Source organism: Aulonocara sp. 'chitande type north' Nkhata Bay, linkage group LG17 (assembly GCF_057382095.1).
Source record: "Aulonocara sp. 'chitande type north' Nkhata Bay isolate Kocher_YH1m ecotype deep benthic linkage group LG17, A_spYH_male_GT1.1, whole genome shotgun sequence".
NCBI lineage: Eukaryota > Metazoa > Chordata > Actinopteri > Cichliformes > Cichlidae > Aulonocara > Aulonocara sp. 'chitande type north' Nkhata Bay.
In genome coordinates this window covers 31508450-31529644 of record NC_141360.1, presented here as the reverse complement: position 1 = coordinate 31529644, position 21195 = coordinate 31508450, and the positions used below count along the sequence as shown (strand labels likewise).

At 40.4% G+C, this 21195-nt stretch overlaps 1 protein-coding gene across 3 annotated transcripts in view; it reads left to right on the top strand.

Moving 5' to 3' along the window:
• The window catches only part of cacna1c (calcium channel, voltage-dependent, L type, alpha 1C subunit), a 229413-nt gene that overhangs the window by 150464 nt on the left and 57754 nt on the right, over window positions 1–21195 (top strand). For all 3 annotated transcript variants that reach the window (XM_086269682.1, XM_086269683.1, XM_086269681.1), the window contains exons 5-11: window positions 644–783; window positions 2038–2190; window positions 4320–4519; window positions 6951–7054; window positions 11677–11764; window positions 12120–12204; window positions 21096–21186. In XM_086269682.1, the coding sequence (XP_086125808.1) occupies window positions 644–783; window positions 2038–2190; window positions 4320–4519; window positions 6951–7054; window positions 11677–11764; window positions 12120–12204; window positions 21096–21186 (861 nt within the window). The remainder of the gene's footprint in view (window positions 1–643; window positions 784–2037; window positions 2191–4319; window positions 4520–6950; window positions 7055–11676; window positions 11765–12119; window positions 12205–21095; window positions 21187–21195) is intronic.

The window sequence follows — 21195 nt, the reverse complement described above, 5'->3', positions numbered from 1 at the left end:
TAAAAAGGGCAACAGTGTAAAAATACATTTGACATTTTAAAAGAGAGTTTTTCTGCATAGTACCACATAACCTGACTGTGCAGCTCTCTTCACTACAGTCATGCACAGGCATCTGTGGAGCTGACTGTCAAATCATTAAAGCCACATGCCTCACATTTCCTTATCTGCGAAAGACAGAAGGAACAGATGAAACATTTTCGATTGTTTTCTTGGAAGGATAACTTGCTAAGCTGTTTTATTTTTTGCTTTCGAGTTTCTTCAAGAGTCAAATTGTGAAACGACACTGTTGACTTCACCAGGCCTTTACCTTCTAAAAATATGTTCCCAAATTTGGCTGCTGTAAGCACATTTCACTTATATTGCAATGTTTCCACTGGTGATTCATTTAGTATAGAATTAATGAAAAAAGTGTTTAAAAAGTTTTATTTCAACTGAAACCTGATATTGTGCAACACTACTGACAATGTCTAAAGTGGCAAACAAAGATGTAAAACACATGGCCATAATGACACCAACTGTGGTGGGGCCTTTACAGCTGTATCTCTTTTATTGTTTTCTTTCTCTCATAGATTCTCTAGTATGTGGAAATGGGATGTCAATGTGAAACTGATGGTTATTGAAGTCATTACCTTCTGTCTTACAGGTTATTCAGTGCAATCTTGGAGCAGGCCACAAAAGGGGATGGGGCTACTCCTATTGGAGGGAAAGCGGCGGGCTTTGATGTCAAGGCTCTGAGGGCATTCAGAGTACTCAGACCCCTCAGACTGGTCTCTGGAGTACCGAGTAAGTACTGAGAGCTATGGAAGTAAAAAAGAAGAATGAAAGAGAGAAAAGCAGGAGCACAAATGGTGCTCTGGGGATCAGGTGTGAATGGTGATTGGGTGTTGTGGGGGGTGGAATGGACCAGAGATTGAAGCTTGCATTGGTGCTTGACGCCACACATGATGACACACATATACTCACACCCAGTCTTCTTCTTGTCAGAAATGCAGAGGCTTTCAGAACTGGACGATTTATGTGCGTACTTGTCTGTGAAGACACTCTTAATGAAAATAGTGTGTTTCCACCTTTATGTGCATTACACTTGCAGACAAATGCAGAGGATGCAAGTGCACAGCTATCACTTTGTCATTTGGTGTAAAAGTGCTGAGTGCCGTTGTGCGCTGTCCAACATCACTGGGCTGTCATGGCAGTCGTGGCAACTGATCAACAGCGTGTTTGCCAGCTGACTTGCGCACAGATGGTGTTCAGTTGCTTATGTGCTGTGGAATTTATTATCTTTTTATTAAAGGCTGATCATTAAAGGAAGAAAAACATGAGGTTGTACAATCAAGACGTCTTAGCCATGCCAGTTATTCACGACTGAAAAGTGGAAAAACTGCTGTTCCAGCAACTATCTAAGTGTTCCTCACTCCATGACACCACACTAATTTTGCAGTTGCGTTTTAAAAAGTTCAAAAGAGTAACTGATTAAATTAATACGAGTGTAATCTGATAAACTGGTCTCGCCTATATGCGCAAGCCTGTGAGCTTTTTTGTTTTTAATTTAGTTTGTTTTAACAAATTAGTCAGTTAAATAAACCCACAATTTCTCCTACTGCCTTTTGTATTGTTACGCCTCTTCAGCAGCAACATATTTTTGCTCCTCTTGTTTTAAGTTATTAATATGCAGAGCACTGAGCTTTTGTTCATTAAAGCATTTATTAAATTTAACTGGAAAGGTGTTCTGCTCATAGACAAATTTGCATTTAAAAATGCCATGTTTTTTTCTTTGCCTACAATTAATAGAAGTCATACTTTTCAGTAGAATATCTGTACAAAAGCAATATTAAAGCTTCAGATGAAATATAACAGCCAGCTTAAGTGCTTGCATGGTGATTCATTATGACAATGCTGGTATATGAGGTGGCAGTAATGATTTTTAATGACAGTAAGTCTCCAATCCTCAGATTTTATAAGAACTGTATGCTTTTTTAAAATGTTCTGTACACTCTCATATGCCTTTTTGGATTCTTAGCAAATGTGTGCCTCCTGCAGGTTTACAGGTAGTGTTGAACTCCATAATCAAAGCCATGGTTCCTCTGCTCCATATCGCCCTGCTGGTCCTCTTCGTCATCATCATCTATGCCATCATCGGTCTGGAGCTCTTCATGGGCAAGATGCACAAGACCTGCGTTCATAACCTAACAGGTACACACAAACACTCACTCGTAGAATACCTATTTATAAGCACTGATGCACAGATATAAATAAAAACATGCACGATCAAACACAGCCAATGGCACACAACACTTCAGTTGCTTAGATACATGATCAAAGCATGTATTGAAGTGTATGTGCAGGCATGCTTCAGTTAGCATTTATTCACATACATACAAAGTGCAAACTTTGGTGTTCAAGGTCTTTGGTTTGACTGAGCTTTGCATAAATTCGAACTCTACAGTAAAACTTTATCAGCAAACAAACCTTAAACAGTTAAATGATCACATCAATTAATTATTCAAACCATCATTTATGTTTCTGAGCAGGAACAATTTCAGCAATAATTGAAACAACAGCTGCCATAAATGATTGAAACAATTTTCAGCAAAGGGCCTCAGGTATAATGGACTGGAGTGTTATTATGATGGTGTTATACATCCCCTGAGAGGCATTAGCTTTCCACAGGGTAAGTGCCAGTGGAATACTCTGCTATCCTATACATCACCCTGAAGAGCTTGTTTTGTATAATTAGTAAAACACTTTTTCCACATTGATTTTTTTTCATGGTGCCTTTGTTTGGTGTTATTTCATGGTGTCCTTTTAGCCTTTCAACCTCTTTTTTTATGTGAATGGATTGAATCTGTAACAGAGCTTCCCGTAGCAAAAAATCAAAATGTTCAGTGAGCACTGCTTGGATGGGCGTAAATCTCTCCTGCTGGGATCTGCAGTTCAAAAGACAAGCAGCTGAGTTCGAAAAGTATGCTCGATAAAAAAAGTGCAAGTCTGTGTAAACAAAAGCATAAGGAGTCATGATCTCAAGGAGAATTTTGATAACAAGGATCCAGTCACCACTATATATCATAAATAGTACAGTACATGGATATTCCATTGAAATGAAACATTGACTAGAGTTTTGAAGCTTGGAGCTTCTGCTATTGCTAGTGCTGGCAAATAGGGTGAACTCTGTTGCAAACAGGTGCCATACCAAAAGCTTCTTTGCAATTGCTTTGGTTGCTAGCAGATTGATGCTGTCACCCATAGTTTGCATGGAAGGCTCCAATTTGTCAGCAAACATGCTAACTAACTGGAAAAAGTATGACACAAACTGGAAGCAGAGACAGTTCACCTTCAAAGTAAGTGGTGCTTTGCCACAGAAATCAACATATTTCAGTATATTTCATGTCTTCACAGTTAGTGGCATTCACAAGGCAGTTTGTTTGCAACCTCTTTGCAATTAGCTATTGTAAGCAACTTTTCCCTGGCAATCGCTGATTACAGGGGGTAGCTGACAGGTCTCTAGACATGTATGACTGGAGCTTAGCAACTGATTTCACAGCGTAAGCCAGCAACCTCTTGCAACCAGTAAGGAATAATCCTAGCAGCCAGTGGTTAGCAGACAATTGCCAACTGCTTTCTAGGCCTGTGTAAAGTCACTGCATTGCTACATGAGATGCTAACTTTGACGAGTGAAAAACAGGCTTAAAACAAAACACAATCGAAAAAAAGTGATCAACTTATAGTTTGCAGTATGTTTTAATATGACAAAATCTTAAAAAGTTACAGAGTTATTGGAAGTGAAACTTGCACGTGCTACCAATGCAAAATACACTTAAAACAGTGGGTTATGTGAAAATTTACAGTTGGCATCAAAGCAGACTTAAGCTACAGAGCACAAAATGTTTTTATACCAGCTTCTAAACATGTTTATTTCTGTTATAAATTTGGTTATCGTAACATGTGAATCCTTGACAAGTGACCTCCTTTTGGAGCATGCCTCAAGCAGGCTTTCGAGGATCTGTGGTTTTTGCTACTTTTAAGTTGGCTTCCTGCTGCTTGATTTCTACATTAAAAATCATGATGGGTAAAAGCTAAAAATGGCTTTTTCTATGAAGTTTAACTCACTACATCTGTGGTTTCTAAATAAATTATAGCTGTCTTGTTGAGCTGTTTTTTCCCTCGTACAACAGAAAATGATCTTTGTGTGTAATTCAGTCTAATTTTCCACCTCTGACCCTCCTCAACAGTGCATCATTAAAGCAACAAAAAAGACATTATTTGTAAGATATCTGAAAAATTAAAAAAAATGGCCATTGCCACTTTTTTCTCTTTTGTCACAGGCACTATTGCAGAGGAAAAGCCAGCACCATGTGCACCTGATGGAGCTTATGGTCGACATTGCAAGCAGAATGGAACACAGTGCAGAGTTGGGTGGGAGGGCCCAAACGACGGCATCACAAACTTCGACAACTTTGCCTTTGCCATGTTAACGGTGTTCCAGTGTATAACCATGGAAGGCTGGACGGATGTGCTGTACTGGGTGAGTCGGACACCAAAGCAGTGTTTTTGTGTTTGTGTGGCTTACTGAGTACCAGAGGGATTGGTGCGTGGAGCCTCTTTACTGTATCTGTAACATCAGTGCCAGATGAGTGCTTTTGAGAAAGGAGTATAACACAATAACAAAAACACTTGTTTTAGAAAGGTGGGTACATATACAAAGACTGAACAAATACACACACAGAGTTAGCTTCTATCTCAGGTTAATGCAGACAATACACTGTGTAATTGAAGCTGCAGATTCATTTAGAACGTGTGTAGAATCCCTACGCTTGATTTCAGTGTCAAGTGAGCAAACATGGGGCCACAGACAACTAAATATTTCCGCAGGGACAAGTTTCCCTGCTAATCAAATCAAATAGAGCTTGGTAAATTAGAACAAAAGGGCTTTCAAGATGCTGGACAAACCTTTAGAACAGCTTTAAGTGCTTTGTTGCAATTGCATTTTTGAAAGTTTTATCTTGTAGGGAAGTAAATGCATTAGCTTTCTGGCTTGACATTTTATAAAATGGTTATAAATTAGTTACAAAAAGTAGCAAAATAAATTTCTCTTGTGTTTGAGATCTACATGGCACTGAGAGGTCAAATGGACTGTTGCTTAAGAAAATAACAGCAACTAGAAGAACACTGCAAAAAAACAGAAGCTGAACAACACACCGTGGAAATAAAAAAAAAACACAGCTGAAATTGATTAAAACAAAAAAGAAGTTGACTAAAACACAGTAGAAGCAGAAAAAAACAAGAAAATTCTACAAAACACAACAGAAGTGTTTCTGGGGACACAATACCGTGACGAACCAGCTGCAGAAATGACGGAAACCAACGCATGCCAAGCATTAAGACACGCTTAAAATAACCAGAGGGTTCATCGGTGTTGTGAGGCTTAAAAAGATGGAAGGTAATTTTTGTTTTAATCACATGATTCATATAATAACGTAAATACATTCTTGCTATTAGCTATTTACTGTTAGCTTGGCACTTCCGCAGCTGTTCCGTCACCTTATAGTGTCCCCAAAAGTATTCTGTTTTTTGTTTTCACTTTTGCTTAATTTTTTCTATTTCCATTGTGTTTTATTAAACTTTCACTGTGGTTTATGTGTTTTTTCTGTTTCCTGATGTTTTCTTAAGAGCCACTGTAGGGATATCACGTAAAAATGTGCATCCAGTATGTGCTTGTTGGTTGAGTTACTAGCTCTACATCCGTTCTGCTATTTCTGCTTATCTACTGCAGTTTCCTGTTTATATTTACCCACAGCACGCCTATAACAAATTTGACGTGCTGTAAAATGTTAAATAGTCGAATGATTGAAGCACCAGCCCTTTGACAATATTTTGTTTGTGTTGTAATTTTACATAATTGTCAGCGTCACTTTCACTACAAAATATCAACATGCAACATTTGCTGCTGTCACAGCACATAAACCTGCTGTCAGCCTTCTCCTTTATCATCTCCCCTTTTTATCTCTGTCCCCCAGTCTTTGTGTTAAATTCTTTAATTAAGAGCCTTATCATATTATTATCTGCTAACCTAACCTTTGCATTTACAACCTCAATCTAATCAGTAATCTAATAGTCTAATAATGGGACTTTTGTTTTGAAGTAAAATCCTGGATGCTAAACTGCTTACTTTGTCAGCATCGATTGCTACATATATCCACCCCATTTATTCATCACAACAATTTCCACATTAATCTCTCTTGATACTGTTGTATCTTTGTTTCTAGATCCATGTCAAAGGAGCTTGCAAAGAAAAGCGTCTGGATTTCTTTAAGTTGCTTGAAGACGTTTCACCTCTCACCCGAGAAGCTTCTCGGATGAGAGGTGAAACGTCTTCAAGCAACTTAAAGAAGTCCAGACGCTTTTCTTTGCAAGCACCTTTGACTACGATGACCTGGATGACTGAGAACCTTCACAGACTTTCTAGATCCATTCACCAATCTAAGATGAAATTACTTAAGTTACTGTGGAACTGTTTAAAGAGATTTTTTAAATTGCAGCCAGGGTTTGCCATTAAATTACAAAAGTGTTCTTAATTGTGGATCGTGGCCTGCCTGCTCTCCAAGCAAAGGATAAAAGGCTTATAGTCAGTTTTAATCATACAATTATGCCATTCTGCTATCTGCTGCTCTTTTAACATGCACCGCTCCTTTTCTTTTTTCCTGCTTTTATCTCCTTTTAACCTCTCTCTCTCTAACACACTTTCCTGTCCTTGACCTCTACCGCCCTGACTCATCCGTGACTTCATCTTCTCTCTGTCAACCTTCACAAAACCTTTTCTGTCATGTTTCCTGTTCTTTCCCTACTTTTCTCACCCACCTGTTGATTCCACATCTGTGCTACTCCCCCTTTTTCTCCTTCCTCTTCTTTCTCCTTTTCTTTCTTCTTCGCTCCTCTTTGCCTTTTCTCTCTCTCAGATGCAGGATGCCATGGGCTATGAGCTGCCATGGGTCTATTTTGTCTCTCTTGTCATCTTCGGCTCTTTTTTCGTTCTCAATCTCGTTCTGGGAGTGTTGAGCGGGTAAGAGGTTATGCTGTTGTCACTTGTGTATGTGCAGTAGGTGTGCTGTGTGGCTTTATTTACTATTTTAAATGTGATAAATGACGATGTTACAAGACTCCCGTAATGCAATCTAAAGTGCAAGTTTTTTCTTATTATTTCTCTTTTTGTTGTCATTAATGTTTTAACACATACATACACACAGACCCAGTAAAATAATAAATTAGATGCAAATAAGAGCCGTGTGCTGACAGCAGTCTCACCTCATCATTCCACCAGAAAAAGCAGAGCTAGACAACCGTAGTCCTCTGTTGTTGAGGAAAGATAAAATGATGATCACTGAACTGAGCAAAATCATTCGCTCTCTTCCCTTTCTCTTTCACTCAATCAATCCTTTGGCACAGGCCTGAAAGAAATACACAAAAGCACTCAGAAAAAGCTGCGAGTGACCCCACGTCTAGCTGTCGTGTTCATGTCAGTTTGCCCACCTGTCTGTGCTGGACAGGTAGACACATACACACAAATATTTACACATTTCCAAAACGTAACACATTTCAACTTAAAATGAACACTGCTGTGTTCCTACATGTTTTTTAGCTTACATGCACGTTTGTCTCTTGCAAGTTAGCATTTATCTTTCTTTTTTTTTTTTTTTTACATTTGTGCGCGCACACACAGAGTGTTTATATTTGTTTAAAGGCATGTGCTGCGCTGTGTGTTTTGTTTCAACAAATACTGCTCGAGCAGGCTCGCTGGGTGCTGTTTTACCCCACTCTGCCAAGTCACACTGTTTCAGTACAAGCGCCTCCCGGTCTGCAGGGACACACTAGGGTATAAATAATTCACCCCTCAAGTCAGCCATGGAGGTGGAATGCTAAAAAAACTTGCACAACAGGTAAAACACAATAAGGACAGAGTGGAGTCTGGAGGAAATGTGGCATTAAATATGGAAATTATGGAACAGCAGGCTGCACTGAGTAGTGAAAAGCATTTTTTAAGCATCCGTAAAAAACATTGTTTGCAGATCACACATGATGGTAATAATAATGATGATAATGTTAAAAAATAATTGTCAATAAATCGGCAGAGAATGGTTTTGACTTGATGTCTATTTCCAGTCCATGGGAGTCTTGGTGCACAGTCTCTTCATTTGTCTAACTACACTCTTATTTCTCCAGTGATGAAGGATGAAAAAGAAGAATTACAGTGGAAGTAGAATCACCTATGTGATTATTAAACTTCTGACTTTTTTCTTGCAGGAATACATTAATTCATTTATTTTGTTTGTCCCATGAGACTCGCAGCCTGCTGTAGGTTTCACTGTTTTAAAAGACCCGCTGAATCCACCAAGGCATCTCTTTATCATTTCTCACATTCATATTGCCCAAATACTTTGCCATGTGGCACGCTAAGTGACTAACAAATAATATCAATGCACCATAATCCCAGCAAGGAACAAGCAGAGGTAAACGGTTCCATCTGTTGGGAACTTTCACCAAGGATCTAATTCATTCCCTTATCCCCCCTTCTCCTTTCTCCCATCCCCATCATCCTACCACTCCCTGCCTTTTCCTTCAATCCCCTGTCTTCTTGTCTTACTTTTTCCTCTTTTACCATCCATCTACTTCCCATCTTCCATCCTTCTATCTCCTCCCTTTGCCCCCTATCCTGATGCCTCCTAGGTGAATGATGCTGTAGGTTACACGTGGCCCTGGGTCTATTTTGTCACCTTAATCATCATCGGATCCTTCTTTGTGCTAAACTTGGTTCTGGGGGTATTAAGCGGGTAAGGGCAGGGTCAAAGGTCGTTTGAAACAAATTTTTCTTTCTTGTCTTTTTGCTGCTCTTGGAGAATTTTGCTTCTGGTCTTTTGCTCAAGGGATCTCTTTACTTCCTTCTCCTTCCTGCCTCTTGCTGCTGCTGGCGTTTATATTTAATGAGTACAAAGCATGTACAAGATTGTGTTTCTATATAGTCCCATTTGGTTGCTTTACAAGACCATGTATCTGAGGCTTTGTGACTCTTCCAACTGAGCATTGCTGACTGCACATAGATTTTTTTTTTTTTTATCACTGTAGCTGACTGTAGTGAAATCATACTCGAGCATCTGGCTCGAAGACCACTGAAACCTTCTGGGTATTGTTTCTCTTACTACAAGGCTCCACTGCTGTTTCTGTAAAATAGCACTAGTGCTATTGTGAAGTGAAGTGCTCTGTTTTCAGCACTGATGCAGGGTGGAAAAACTACCATTTCATTTTGGGTTTTTTTTTAAGGAATTAATATGTAAACTAAGAACTGTTGTGATTAAAGCTGTTTATAGACCAGCAGTTAATACACAAAAACATGCAAGAAAATGTATCTAAATTCAGCAGTAACAGAAGTATATCAATTGCCACCTAAAAACATCTTAAACTTCTCAGTTCCAAAATCAGCTCTGCCAGGGAACAGGTTTTAGAGTCAGATGTCTCACCCCTGACTGACTGACTGACCTGAATCTGACTTGATACCCTCAGGAGAGGTGGCAGCAGCATTGTAGGGAAAATAATAGAGGTCTATCTGTACCAAACAGCTTGGGGGGTTTGGTAGTCCGACTCTTTGTCTGACTTGTGATTAATGATGCTGTCAGCTCACTACACAGCCTGACCTTTTACCAACTGGTTACTCCATGGTGTGTGTAGGTCTCAGATTGGCATAATAACTAATGGCTAAACAGGAAGAAGGAGAGTGACGGATGTAGAGACATAGGCATAGGGTGTGACTGTGTTTGTCTGGATTTGATGTAATACGTAAACAGAGAGGATGGAGAAAGTGGCTCGACCGAAAGAGAATGAGTAGGTAGAGAAAGGAGAATTAAAAGATGACTGAGGACAGAAAGGTGAGACAGTGGAGAATTGGAAAATGAGCGTGGAGCCTAAGGTTTTAGCACTCAAGGCCACACTCGCACACACACATACAGGATATGCGCACTGAACTGCACAAGCCCAGATCAATAGGATTGGATCTCCTGCTAATGTTCTGACAAGTGGGACAATAGATGTTTGTCCTAATGCTCATTGATCTGCTGTTGTGGGTTTGAGTTCAATCTGAGGTTCCATCATTCCCCTAAATTTCACACAGATATCCTCAAACACTTGAATTCTGCCCAGCCAATAGACATGACCAAAAAAAAGTCAATAACAATACCAAGAGTTTCATCAGTTCTTGATCTCTGGAGAGCAGTGAAACACTAACAGCCTACACAACCTCTCTTAAAACCTTTGTGCTAATTGCTTGAAATCTGATTAGGAGTATTGAGATAACGCTTAAACCTGAGCTTCAAAAAGAGTCCCACTTGTATGTTCAAAACGAACGTAGGGAAGTTTACTTCTATGTAAAATATTCATGACAAGGAGGCATTTGCTGTGTTTATTTTCCAGCAGGCCTTTAAATATGAATTTGTTCACGTTTTAACTGCAAAAATTCCCAAGTCTCCCAAGTCCTGTCAGCCCTCATCTGAATAAATTTCCTTTGTTCAGACTGGATCTTTGGTTCTAACCTGTCTTTGACCTTCCCCGAGTGCACCGTTTAATCAAGTGTTCCTCAGTTCTTTCTTCCCTCCTGTCACCTGGAAGCAATTTCACTGAATTTCATCATAATGATATGATATTTCACACTCGCTGGTCACGTTGGTTTTAATTGTCTTAAATTGTTTTTTCTGCACGTGTTCTTTGTGCACAAAAACTCCAAAATCCAGGTGAGGTGCAAACCTATAACTTTTTTCTGTAATCAATGTCTCTGAGTAGTAACTGAAAGAATGAGTTGGCGGGCAAAAGGTTCGGAGCTCAGTGATGCAGGATGACTTTAGTGCAGAGCCACCTCTCCAACTATTTGACAACAGCTGAGGCTGTGCAGCTGGTGAGGGCGCCCTCTTTGTGCTTCCCTCCGGGGTTGTACCAAGCACATTGCAACCTGGGGTAGACCCAGAAAACACCACAGGAATCCCATTTCCCAGCTGGCCTGGATCCACCTGGGAGTCCAGTACAGATAAATGAAGTCTTGAACTTTAATATTTAGTAAGTTTTTACAATCGGCAGACTTTTCACTGTAGCTTTTTATCATATTAGCTGAGCATGCATCAGCCAGAAATCATCACCTGTTCCCTGCTGAGAAAAGGTGGTACAATTCATCAACAGTGCAACAGCCTAAATGAATAGGGTTCCTGCTGCATCAATTCCTTTCACTCTTTTGTTTGGTTCTTCCTTTTGTCTATGTGAATCACATGGAATCAGTCCTCATCATCTTTCATGGAACCCCAGCTGGCTTGAATGGTATTTCATTATTTGAGTGGTTGATATGTAAATAATTATTAATAAGGTATAAAGATCTATATTCTAGGAAACCAAAAGCTGCATTTGCATACTAACACCGTTTCTCCGTGGCAAAACTTTTCTTTCGTTACTTAACTTTTCTTCTCTCTGGCAGGGTTTTCCCTCTTCTTCTTTCCGAAGTATCCTTTTCTTTTAACTTGATCACTTTTGTCACATGATTTTGCCAAAACCTTAGCCAAGATTTTCAGATTCTCTTTCCTGTCTCTCTCTCTGTTTGCTCTCTCTTTCCCGTCAACTCTCTGCCCCGCTCCTTCTCTTCTGCTCCCCTCCTCCCAGAGAGTTTTCCAAGGAGAGAGAGAAGGCCAAGGCGCGCGGTGACTTCCAGAAACTCAGAGAAAAACAGCAACTGGAGGAAGACCTCAAGGTAGTTTGGTGTGTGTGTGCATGTGTGCATGCGGTTGTCCCCATGCCAGAAAAGCTGTTACAGTCTTTACCAAAGACTTAGGTTCATTGTACTGTCAGTGTTCAGTAACCTGTAACCCTTCAATAACAGTGAGCAGGGAAAGCAGAGCAAACTTTACTTAGAAGTTACCTAAGTTACAAAACAACACAAGCACTCCTCTTACCTCATGGAAAAGTGTAAAAAAAAATAGGGCACACGAAGATTGAGACACATGATACATATTCTAAAACATTTCATTCTTATGATTCCAAACAGATGTGAAGTTTGATCTTTCTGTTTACCCATCAGTATTTCCCTTGTTTGTGTGTGAATACAGGGCTATTTAGACTGGATCACTCAAGCCGAAGACATTGACCCAGAGAATGAAGAGGAGGGCATGGACGATGAGAAACCCAGAAATCGTGAGTGTGCGTTTTTTTGACAGAAGGAAGAATGGTTCTCCGTGAAGATGATGCTGTATGCATGTGTGACTGAATTATTGATTGGTGGTTAGGATTAGCTGTGTCAGGATATGGTAAGACTTTGGCAAAGGCTAGCTGGAATGATTTCCTCCCAGATGCATCACAAGTTTGTCAAGATAGATGTGGATGTGTCTGCACTACATTTATTGCTCTGTCTATAAGTAGTGAGCTTTTCGTAGTTTCCTTCACACTGTTATGGCACAGTCATTAAATGAACAACTGACGTATGGGCAGAGTGACTGACAGACCGAGAAGATATTAATATTATCTGCTTGCTTTGGCTGAGAATCATCCTGAGGATTAAAACCTGTTTAGATATTAGTGGAACGTGTCAGACTGCAGCTAATAGCCTCTGGGCCCACACTGTGACACACAACAAACACACACTACTGCAGCTATGCAAAATTAACATAGGAACACACACACGCACTGTAGGTACACCCTAAGGAATTTGTTTACTTGTGTTTTGACAGAAATTTACACACACAAATTAACACCTTGTCTCTCTATACAAACACCTCCGGAGAGATGCAGCCACACATGGCTCATGTCTCCTCAGGAATGCACTATATTTCCTTGGGAGGGAAAGTAGACACTGGCCTCTTTAACCTGGAGGTTGGAGCTCAGAAGTTAGACCTTGAAAGAGGGACAATAAGAAAGAGAGGCAGTGATTTGACAAAATGCATGTCTGTTGTATTCCTGGACATGTACCCTTAGTATAAACAGTATGGACTGTGAAGTATTTTATAAAGGCTTGGAGCTAAGCTTGCTCACACTGGTAGTGGATGAATGAATAATGAGGACTAACCACGAAGAGACAGAGCGTGCATTCTGCTTACATTCTGCGCACAGCCACGCTCATCTCTTGAAAATCACTGTGGTTCATTCTGAGAAAACACTGATGACTGCCAAGGGAAAAAAGAAAGAAAGAGAAAATCTAATGATGATCTAATCTTTCAGGGAATATCAAGAAATTAACATGGTCAAATGAGCAATGACCCAATTTACATGAAAATAAGGCATAACACCCCCGTGGCTAATCCGTAACAAATCTGCTTGTTTTCACCTGTTACCACTGTGCTCCCCTGGGCCAATCAGTCTGGCAAACACACATCAGCAGTCTCTTAGATAGTGTTTTGGCCCATTAACAAACAAACAAATACAGTATGTGGCCAATTTTAAAAATGTCACATCAAAATATTATGATATTTTTTTTTTGCTCTAAGTTTTGCAAATTCTGCATCAGTGATATATTTTGCAGTGTCTTAACAAGCCAAATATGGCTGTAAACCAGAACCTGTAAGTGTTTGCTATACAGTAAACATACACACATATACATATTTTCCTCAAATAAATCTACCATGCGATCTCTGTGGATCACTTAGTTGCAAGATTAAGCCTGTGACATCTTCTAAACAGTATAAATTAGGCCATTAGATGTAGATGATTCAACAAAATGATTAATATATATGATACAAAGTTCTCTATAAGAAGGATCAATCATCGCTCTCTGTTTGTGAAGGTGAAAAATCAAGTCACTTGCTCTGTCTATTACTCTGCCTCCCCTCTCCCCGATGGATGGATCCTCTTGTGGGAAGATGAATGAGGGCAGTTTGTCCCTGCTGCCCAGGACATTTTGCATCAGCTCATGCATGCACAGCTCACATAAATGTGTGTCCTAAGAAGCGATAGGAGACTCAGAGAGTAGAATAGATGAAAAGGGAAAAGTAATGTTCAGACAGTGTAAGGACTGCAGAGTGTACACGGACTCCAGACAATATCTAGAAAATCAGGTTAGGGGATTGTCCGAAGTTGCCTTTTATCACATGTGGCACACAGTAGCAGCAGAGGTTTGCTTCACGTGCATTACTGCTGTAGATAGTCCTGAGCAGGGTGTGCAGAAGTCACATGACACCCCATGGACTGCCTATAAATTCCCTCGATATTCACTAGTCTTGCTGTTCTTATTCAGGTTAAATCAGCATCATCGCTGGACAACCCTGCTGTCTCATGATGTTCTAACATGAGGCTCCCAAAGAAGATTAGGCTTGCAGTGCAACAGGGCTGCACTAACATCATATTCAATATTATGAATATGAGAAGTTGATGATGTCAAGTATAATATATGTAAAATATGTGTGTTTTCTGTCATCTCAAGGGCATAGTCTGTATGCATGTCTTCCGTGCTGTTGCTGTCTACCATCTTGTTCTTGCATGCTGTCATCGTGTTTTGTTGTCCTTGCTGTTTGTGTTAGGAGTGTCTCCAGCCCACCTGAGAAGCAAGACCAGTATGCATGTCTGATCCAGTCATTCTCCTGACTGTCAGGATGGTGTTTGTGTATCCTCTGTGGCGTTGACATGTGCTTCCATGTAATTCCGGTTGTGATTAGGCCTGTGTACACCAAAAGTGGTTGTAATTACATTTGGTCTACATGGCTTCTGTTTGGGATGCCTTCTTGATGGTGCAGTGATACAGTATATTGCATCTATCCTGGAAATGCACCGATCCCCTAAAGATTTGTAGAGGATGTGACTGCTCTGTGGCTTCCCGCTGTGTGGAGTAATAAAACAGAAATTTTCAATTTATCTTGCAATGCAGTCTCATCCAGGGATGTCAAATACTGCCGTTTTGTCCGATTCTCCTTGTCTGAGATTGATACGCAAAGATGTGTCCTACAATAAACACAGAGCGATGAAAGATGTCCACATTAGGACGTTTGAGTTGTTGTGGTGAAATAAATCACAGGTTTGTTAACCAGGAGATCACAGCCTCCTGGTTTTCAGTCTTGTTTTTTCTCCTTTAAACCTGCTTTTGACGTTAGTTTTCACTCGCTGCCTGTTTAGGTTTAACAAAAGATTGGAATTTGCGATTTAATGCTACACCTTGAAAAATGTTGTATTTGCCCAGCGTGTTTAAATGCAGTGATATGAGGTCCTTTGCAAACATTATGTGACAGACCCAGTGCTCCATAGCACAGATACCAAAGGACAGCTGATTATCTGTGAGGTGTGCTGGCACTGGAAAAAAAACCCAGCAGCATTTGATGCTGTGGGAATGATGCTCTAATGTCCATTTTACAGCGGCGCCAGTGTTATAAATGTTGCTTGCTTTTAGCTGCTACTGCAAAAATGGTGTGATAGATCTTACACTGTGACATGGTAAATATGCATTTCACTTGAGGAAGGATTTTTGCTGTAAACCACAACTTAAGAAATCAACTTAAAAACAAACAAAATAGATTAAATCATTATTAATATAATTCATTTGAGCATCCGCAGTAATCTAAATGCTGTGCCACTCTTTTGTGGTAAAGAAAGAGCTGTTGATTTAGATCTGCATTCCTATGAGCTCAGTTTAGTGACTGAAAGAATGAGCTCGCATATACAAGTGGCAGAAATGACCTCTCTGAAAGGTGTCTGGTCTCAGCCTTTGAGACAGGAAGAGGTCCTTTGCCACACTGGCTGCTATACATTGGGCACTTCATATTGAAAGAAGCCATTTGATATGGTGTGATATAGTTCTACTAGGATGATTTCTAGATGAGCAGTTTCAGTTATGTTCAAATGGGAGTAGGCCCAGAGGTAGACCCAGGGCACGCTAGGCATGCTGAGATTATGTCTCTCAGTTGGCTTGGAAACACTTTTGGTGTGTCCCCGGAAGAGGACCTAACTTCTTGGAAGTGGATTTTAAGAGGTCTCTAGAAGACAACCAAACTCTCTGGCTTTCAGTATATTGTGGGGCAGGGGGCCCTCTGATAGTCGTCAAGGTGTTGATTTTGCTCTGAAGTTCATGCTGCTTTTGTCTGCTTCCAATATAGACAGTGGTAAAGGTGCTAATACACAGAAGGTATGGTTATCTCTCCAGCTATCCCCTTTGCAACCTGGCCCTTTGGGCAGGAAACAGTTGATTTGGTAACAGGCTTTGTTTAGTTCCAGAGTCAACTATAGCTCAGCGAGACAGTGTATCCTGATTAAAACAAAGACTGGCTGACAAAAACATGCAGGGAATGGCTTTTAGTTAAATACTGCTCACTAGTATCTCTACATTTACTGGTAGGCTTTCCCTTTTGGCCTCACTGGACAGTATAAGAAGAAATTCCCGGGTTTACCACAATAGAGTCTTTGTCTTAAGAGTCTCAACTGCCAAAACTCAAAACTTCCAAACCCTGTAACACTTGTTGGATGAAGGAATCATACCCTTCCCAATCAACCAGAAACTGGAGAATCCGATCCACCACAGCACACCCAAAATGCTACAGACAGCATTGGCCGAATGGTCACCCACCACCCTGCCAGGTCAACGGAGGGCTAGCCAAGAGGTACAGAGAGCTGGAAGATATGGGATTGATTTGGAACACATGGAATGGAGGATAGATTTTTATGGAAGCAGGTAGTCTAAGGCACACAGCAGAAGTGCCAGTCTTGCATGCTTTCATTGCTATCTTGTTCTTACATTCTGTCTTCTTCTTTTGTTGTCCTTCCTGTGTGTGTTAAAATAATTTCTAGCCTACTTGAGAAACAAGACCAGTATGCATGCCTGGTCCAGTCATTCCACTGACTGTTAGGATCATGTATGTGTCTGTTCTTTGACTTGTGCTCCGATGTCTATCCAGTTTAGGATTAGGCATGTATACATTAAAATGTTTTCAGTTGGAATTATTTTTGATCTGCAGGGCTTCTGGTTAGGATGCCTCCTTAATAGTAGAGTGATACAATCCCATCTGTCCTGGAAACACACCAGACTCCTAAAGAGTTTGTGGAGGATGTGACGAAAAAGAAAGATGTTCAGGCTACTACTCTGTGGCATCTCACTATGCGGAGCGAAACAACAGAAATTTTTCAATACACTTAGTTCTCAGTCACCATCTCTTTTTAACCTGCCTTTTTACATTTGTTTTCATTCGCTACCTGGCTAGATTTGAGAAAAGATTGTGATTTGGGTTCAAATATGTACCTTTACCCAGCATGTGGAGATTAAAAGATTAAGCGGTACAGGAGAGAAACAGACATGAGTGATTTTGTGCCAGTAATGCCAGTAATGTTAGTACTCTGTACCTGCAGTAATGAAATGAGGTGTGACTGCAAAGAGGGAATGCCATTTTTCCAGAAGAATTCATAGTTCTTTGTGCGTATTTTGGTATATATGAGCATACTTGTGTGAACGCTTCATGTTAGTGTTTGTGTGTGTGTGCGTGTATATTGGTCTGTCTTGCTGAGCCGTGCTCTCTATCCCCAGGTAAGAGCCATCATTTTCTGTCCCTGCGTGGAGCCGTGAAGAAAAATGCGGCTTTCCTTCGTAAGGCGTGTGCGTCTGTCTGCATGGTCCAGCACTAGTTAAAGCTTTACTGGATTCTAGACATGCAAGCAGATTGCAACCTCTCTGCTCACCTATACTCCCCACTTTCCGATGCCTCTCTTCCTCCCCCTTTTATCCACTCCCCCTCCAGTGGAGTAAGCATCTTTCTCTGCAGCCTCCAGAGTGGGGATCAGCTGCCTCTCAACACTGTAAAGTAGTTTATTCTCTTCCTTACCCTTTTTCATGCACCAACCACTGAATGATGATTAAATATGAGGGCCATATATATGAATATCCTCCGACAGTGGAGACATGGAATTTTCCCCCTGATAACTACCCCTGCTGCTGGCAAAATTGCATGTCTTTATTACATTAAAATCTTTACAGTGTTTCATGGCCCTTTAAATTACTTGAGTACATCCAAAATGTAAAAAAAAAAAAAAAAAAAAAAACCTCAAAGTCCAGGGAATAGGGATACAAGGAGAGAAATAACATTACTGTGCTGAGATGAAACAACTTTTGTAGGAAAGGATCTGCATCTGCCTGACTTGTCTGAAAAAATAACAAGAGGATGTCATCACAGAAAACAACTGGAGTGATGGTTTCGTACCACACGACTCATAAAAAACACTGTTCTTACTATTGTTAGTGATGTCAGAGTCCTCTCCTTGGTTTTTCAGATTCCTTTCCCTAAAGTCCCCCCGCCCCCCTCCTGCATCACTATTAGCCTTGCTAGCTGCAATAATGAAACACAGTGGAGAAACAGCTTTGAAATGAGAAATTTAACATTTTTATAAAATCAAATTACCAAAAGCCTGCATGAAAAGATTTGTGTTGTCATTATTAAGACAATGATACAAAGTAGAATTCAGTGTCTTTTGGGGGGTTTGTGTGACATTTTAAATTAAATATATTTTTCATTTTTGTGACTGGAAATAAAATCTGTTTTGGTTTGCTGACAAAAACACCAAAACAAACACGAGACGCTGTCATAAAAACAAATTGTTGTGGAGGATGCTTTTTTTCAGAAATAGTGCCGTGAGTTCATGTTCAAGCTCACCAACACATGCCAACACTTTCTGTTCTATCACTTTTCTGTCTTCCTGTCTTCCCTCCTCTGCCCCTCCTTTCAATACTATATGTTCCTTTTCCTTCTTCATCTCCTTCCCTGTCTCTGTGTCTCAGGTCTTTGGGGTTTTACTCTAACAATAGGCATTAAACTAGTTCAGCGCTCCATTGAGGGGAAGGCACCAGGCTGCTTTTATATTTGAAAGGCTTTTAGCCTCAGGAGAGACCAGAGGGCCCTGAGTGCTTTTAACTAAGTAGCATAGCAGCAGGTGGCACGTGTCGAGGTGAAGAAACACACAGCGTGTTCATGGCAGAGGTATTCAAGTTGAGACAGACCATCGTGATCTCTACAGCACTAAACTCGTTCATCCCTAACCATGTGTCAAAGTACAGTAACCTAATGCACTGTTCACTCACTGTAGCTTACTTTGACACATCATTGGGCTTACAAGCCATCTCTTAGGATAACCACATAATGCAAACAGATTCCTTTGGCTCAGAAAGATACACTCACTGGCCATTCTGATAGGTACACACATATCTAATCAGCCAATGACAAGACAGCAACTCAATGCTTTTAAGCATGCGGGCATGATCAAGACAACCTGCTAAAGTTCAAACTGAGCATCAGAATGGAAAAAAAATGGGGATTTATGTGACTTTCAACATGCAGTGGTTGTTCTGTGCTGGACAGGTTAGTCTGAGTATTTCAGAAACCTGCTGATTTACTGGTATCTTCCTGCACAACCATCACTAGAGTTTACAGAAAATGGTTAGAAAAAGAGGAGATATCCAGCAGCAGTTCTCTGGGCTGAAATGCATACTTACATACATACTTTGGAGTAATTTTCTAAACATGACTTCATGACCTCGCCTGGTGGATTTCTCAAGTTTCAGTAGCAAATCTGCACAAAAGACCAACAAAATGCAGGAATACATGTAACTGGACTTTTTGGCCCAGAACCAATGAGTAAATGAAAAAGATAATCCCAGTCAGAATAACATTATTAATATCTTTTTTTTTTTAAATTGGTGTTTGTTTGCAGGTTTTTTGAGAGGGTCGTGGTTAAGTGCTGATCATATTATTTGGTTTCATGCTGTAAGATCATTTGCACCAGTAGGTTTTACTGAAGATATCTTATTTTAACAAAAGAGGCATTGATATTCATATGCAGTACCTGGCTCTAGTGCCCAGAGGGTGTTACAATAAGTGTTTGAGGTGACAGTAAGGGGAACGCAGCTCATTCCCGCCAGCAGGCAAAGACTGACAGAAGCAATAAAAACCAATGTATCACTTCATATCAATCTCTCCAGCAGCCATCCCCACATTCTTTTCTCCCCTCTCTCCCGCTAACCATACCTCCCTCAGTGCCTCCATTACTTTCGCCCTCCAATCCTGCCTTTCTATTTTCCTTCATTTTTTCTTCTATTCCATCCTTACCTGCCAATTTATATTACTCCTGCCTAAGGACAAAGTGCCACATTTGCAGTGTACTTGTGATTTATATAAACAAAGAAAAAGCTTTCCACCTGTTTGCAAATCTGCAAAATTATCACTGCGGCGAGGAGTAAAACTGTACTTTTTCTTTTTAATAGTTTGATTGTTTTTAAAGACCAATCCCCTCCCCACACACCATCTGTAGACTACAGATAGACATCTTTTTTCCCCAACTCTTTGGGTCTTGAAATCACAAATAGATTTTATCAAGTTTTAATCCCCTCAAAGTAAAGCAATCCCCCAGCTTGAAAATGGAAATCCTTCTAAATACCCCCAATGTTGAATACCCAAAAGTTAAAATCGAGCACAGAAATGGTTGACTAATTTCAAAAATTGTGGCGATGTCAATAAGCATGCTAATGCTTCAGCTTAGTTTCATTCACCACAGCAGCAATTGGCAAAATTAGAATTAGTCAGCTTTTTCCTCAAGTGTTGTGTCTGTGCTACCTTTTTAGCTTTAGGCATTAAGCTGTGGAATTATATTACTTTGGTTTAGCACCACAAACTAACAAGGTTGCAAGGTTTGTGTCCCAGGATTCCTAACTGGCAACTTAGTGTGTAATTAGTGTGGGCAATCAGTGCAAAATTTGGGAATGGTTTTATTGACTCTAGGGTATGTGTATAGCCGTGTGCCTTAATTAGCAGGATTGAATAATGCTGACTTTTTCATTCCTATACTTCAACAGTGGTTTTAATTAGCTTGTATGCTGGTGCAAGATAACTCCGATAAAGATCAAATGTTTAACACCAACCAAGTGTCCAGTGCTCCTCGCTACCTGAACACTGGTTGCACTTTGTAGCTCTCAAGTGTGTTGTCTTGCACCTGTAAAATTCTACAGTGTTTTCCGTTGCATAATTATGATGTCCGACCCATTTCTCCTTCTGGTTAATTCATCTCTCTTTCTGTTTCTCTCCACATCTGTCAATTTTTTTCCCCTTTCTCTGCTGCTGCTCATCTCTGTCTCTCAGTGAGCATGCCAGCCAGCGAGAATGAATCCGTCAACACAGACAACGCCCCCGGGGGAGACGTAGAGGGTGAGACCTGCTGTACCCGGCTGGCGTAAGTATC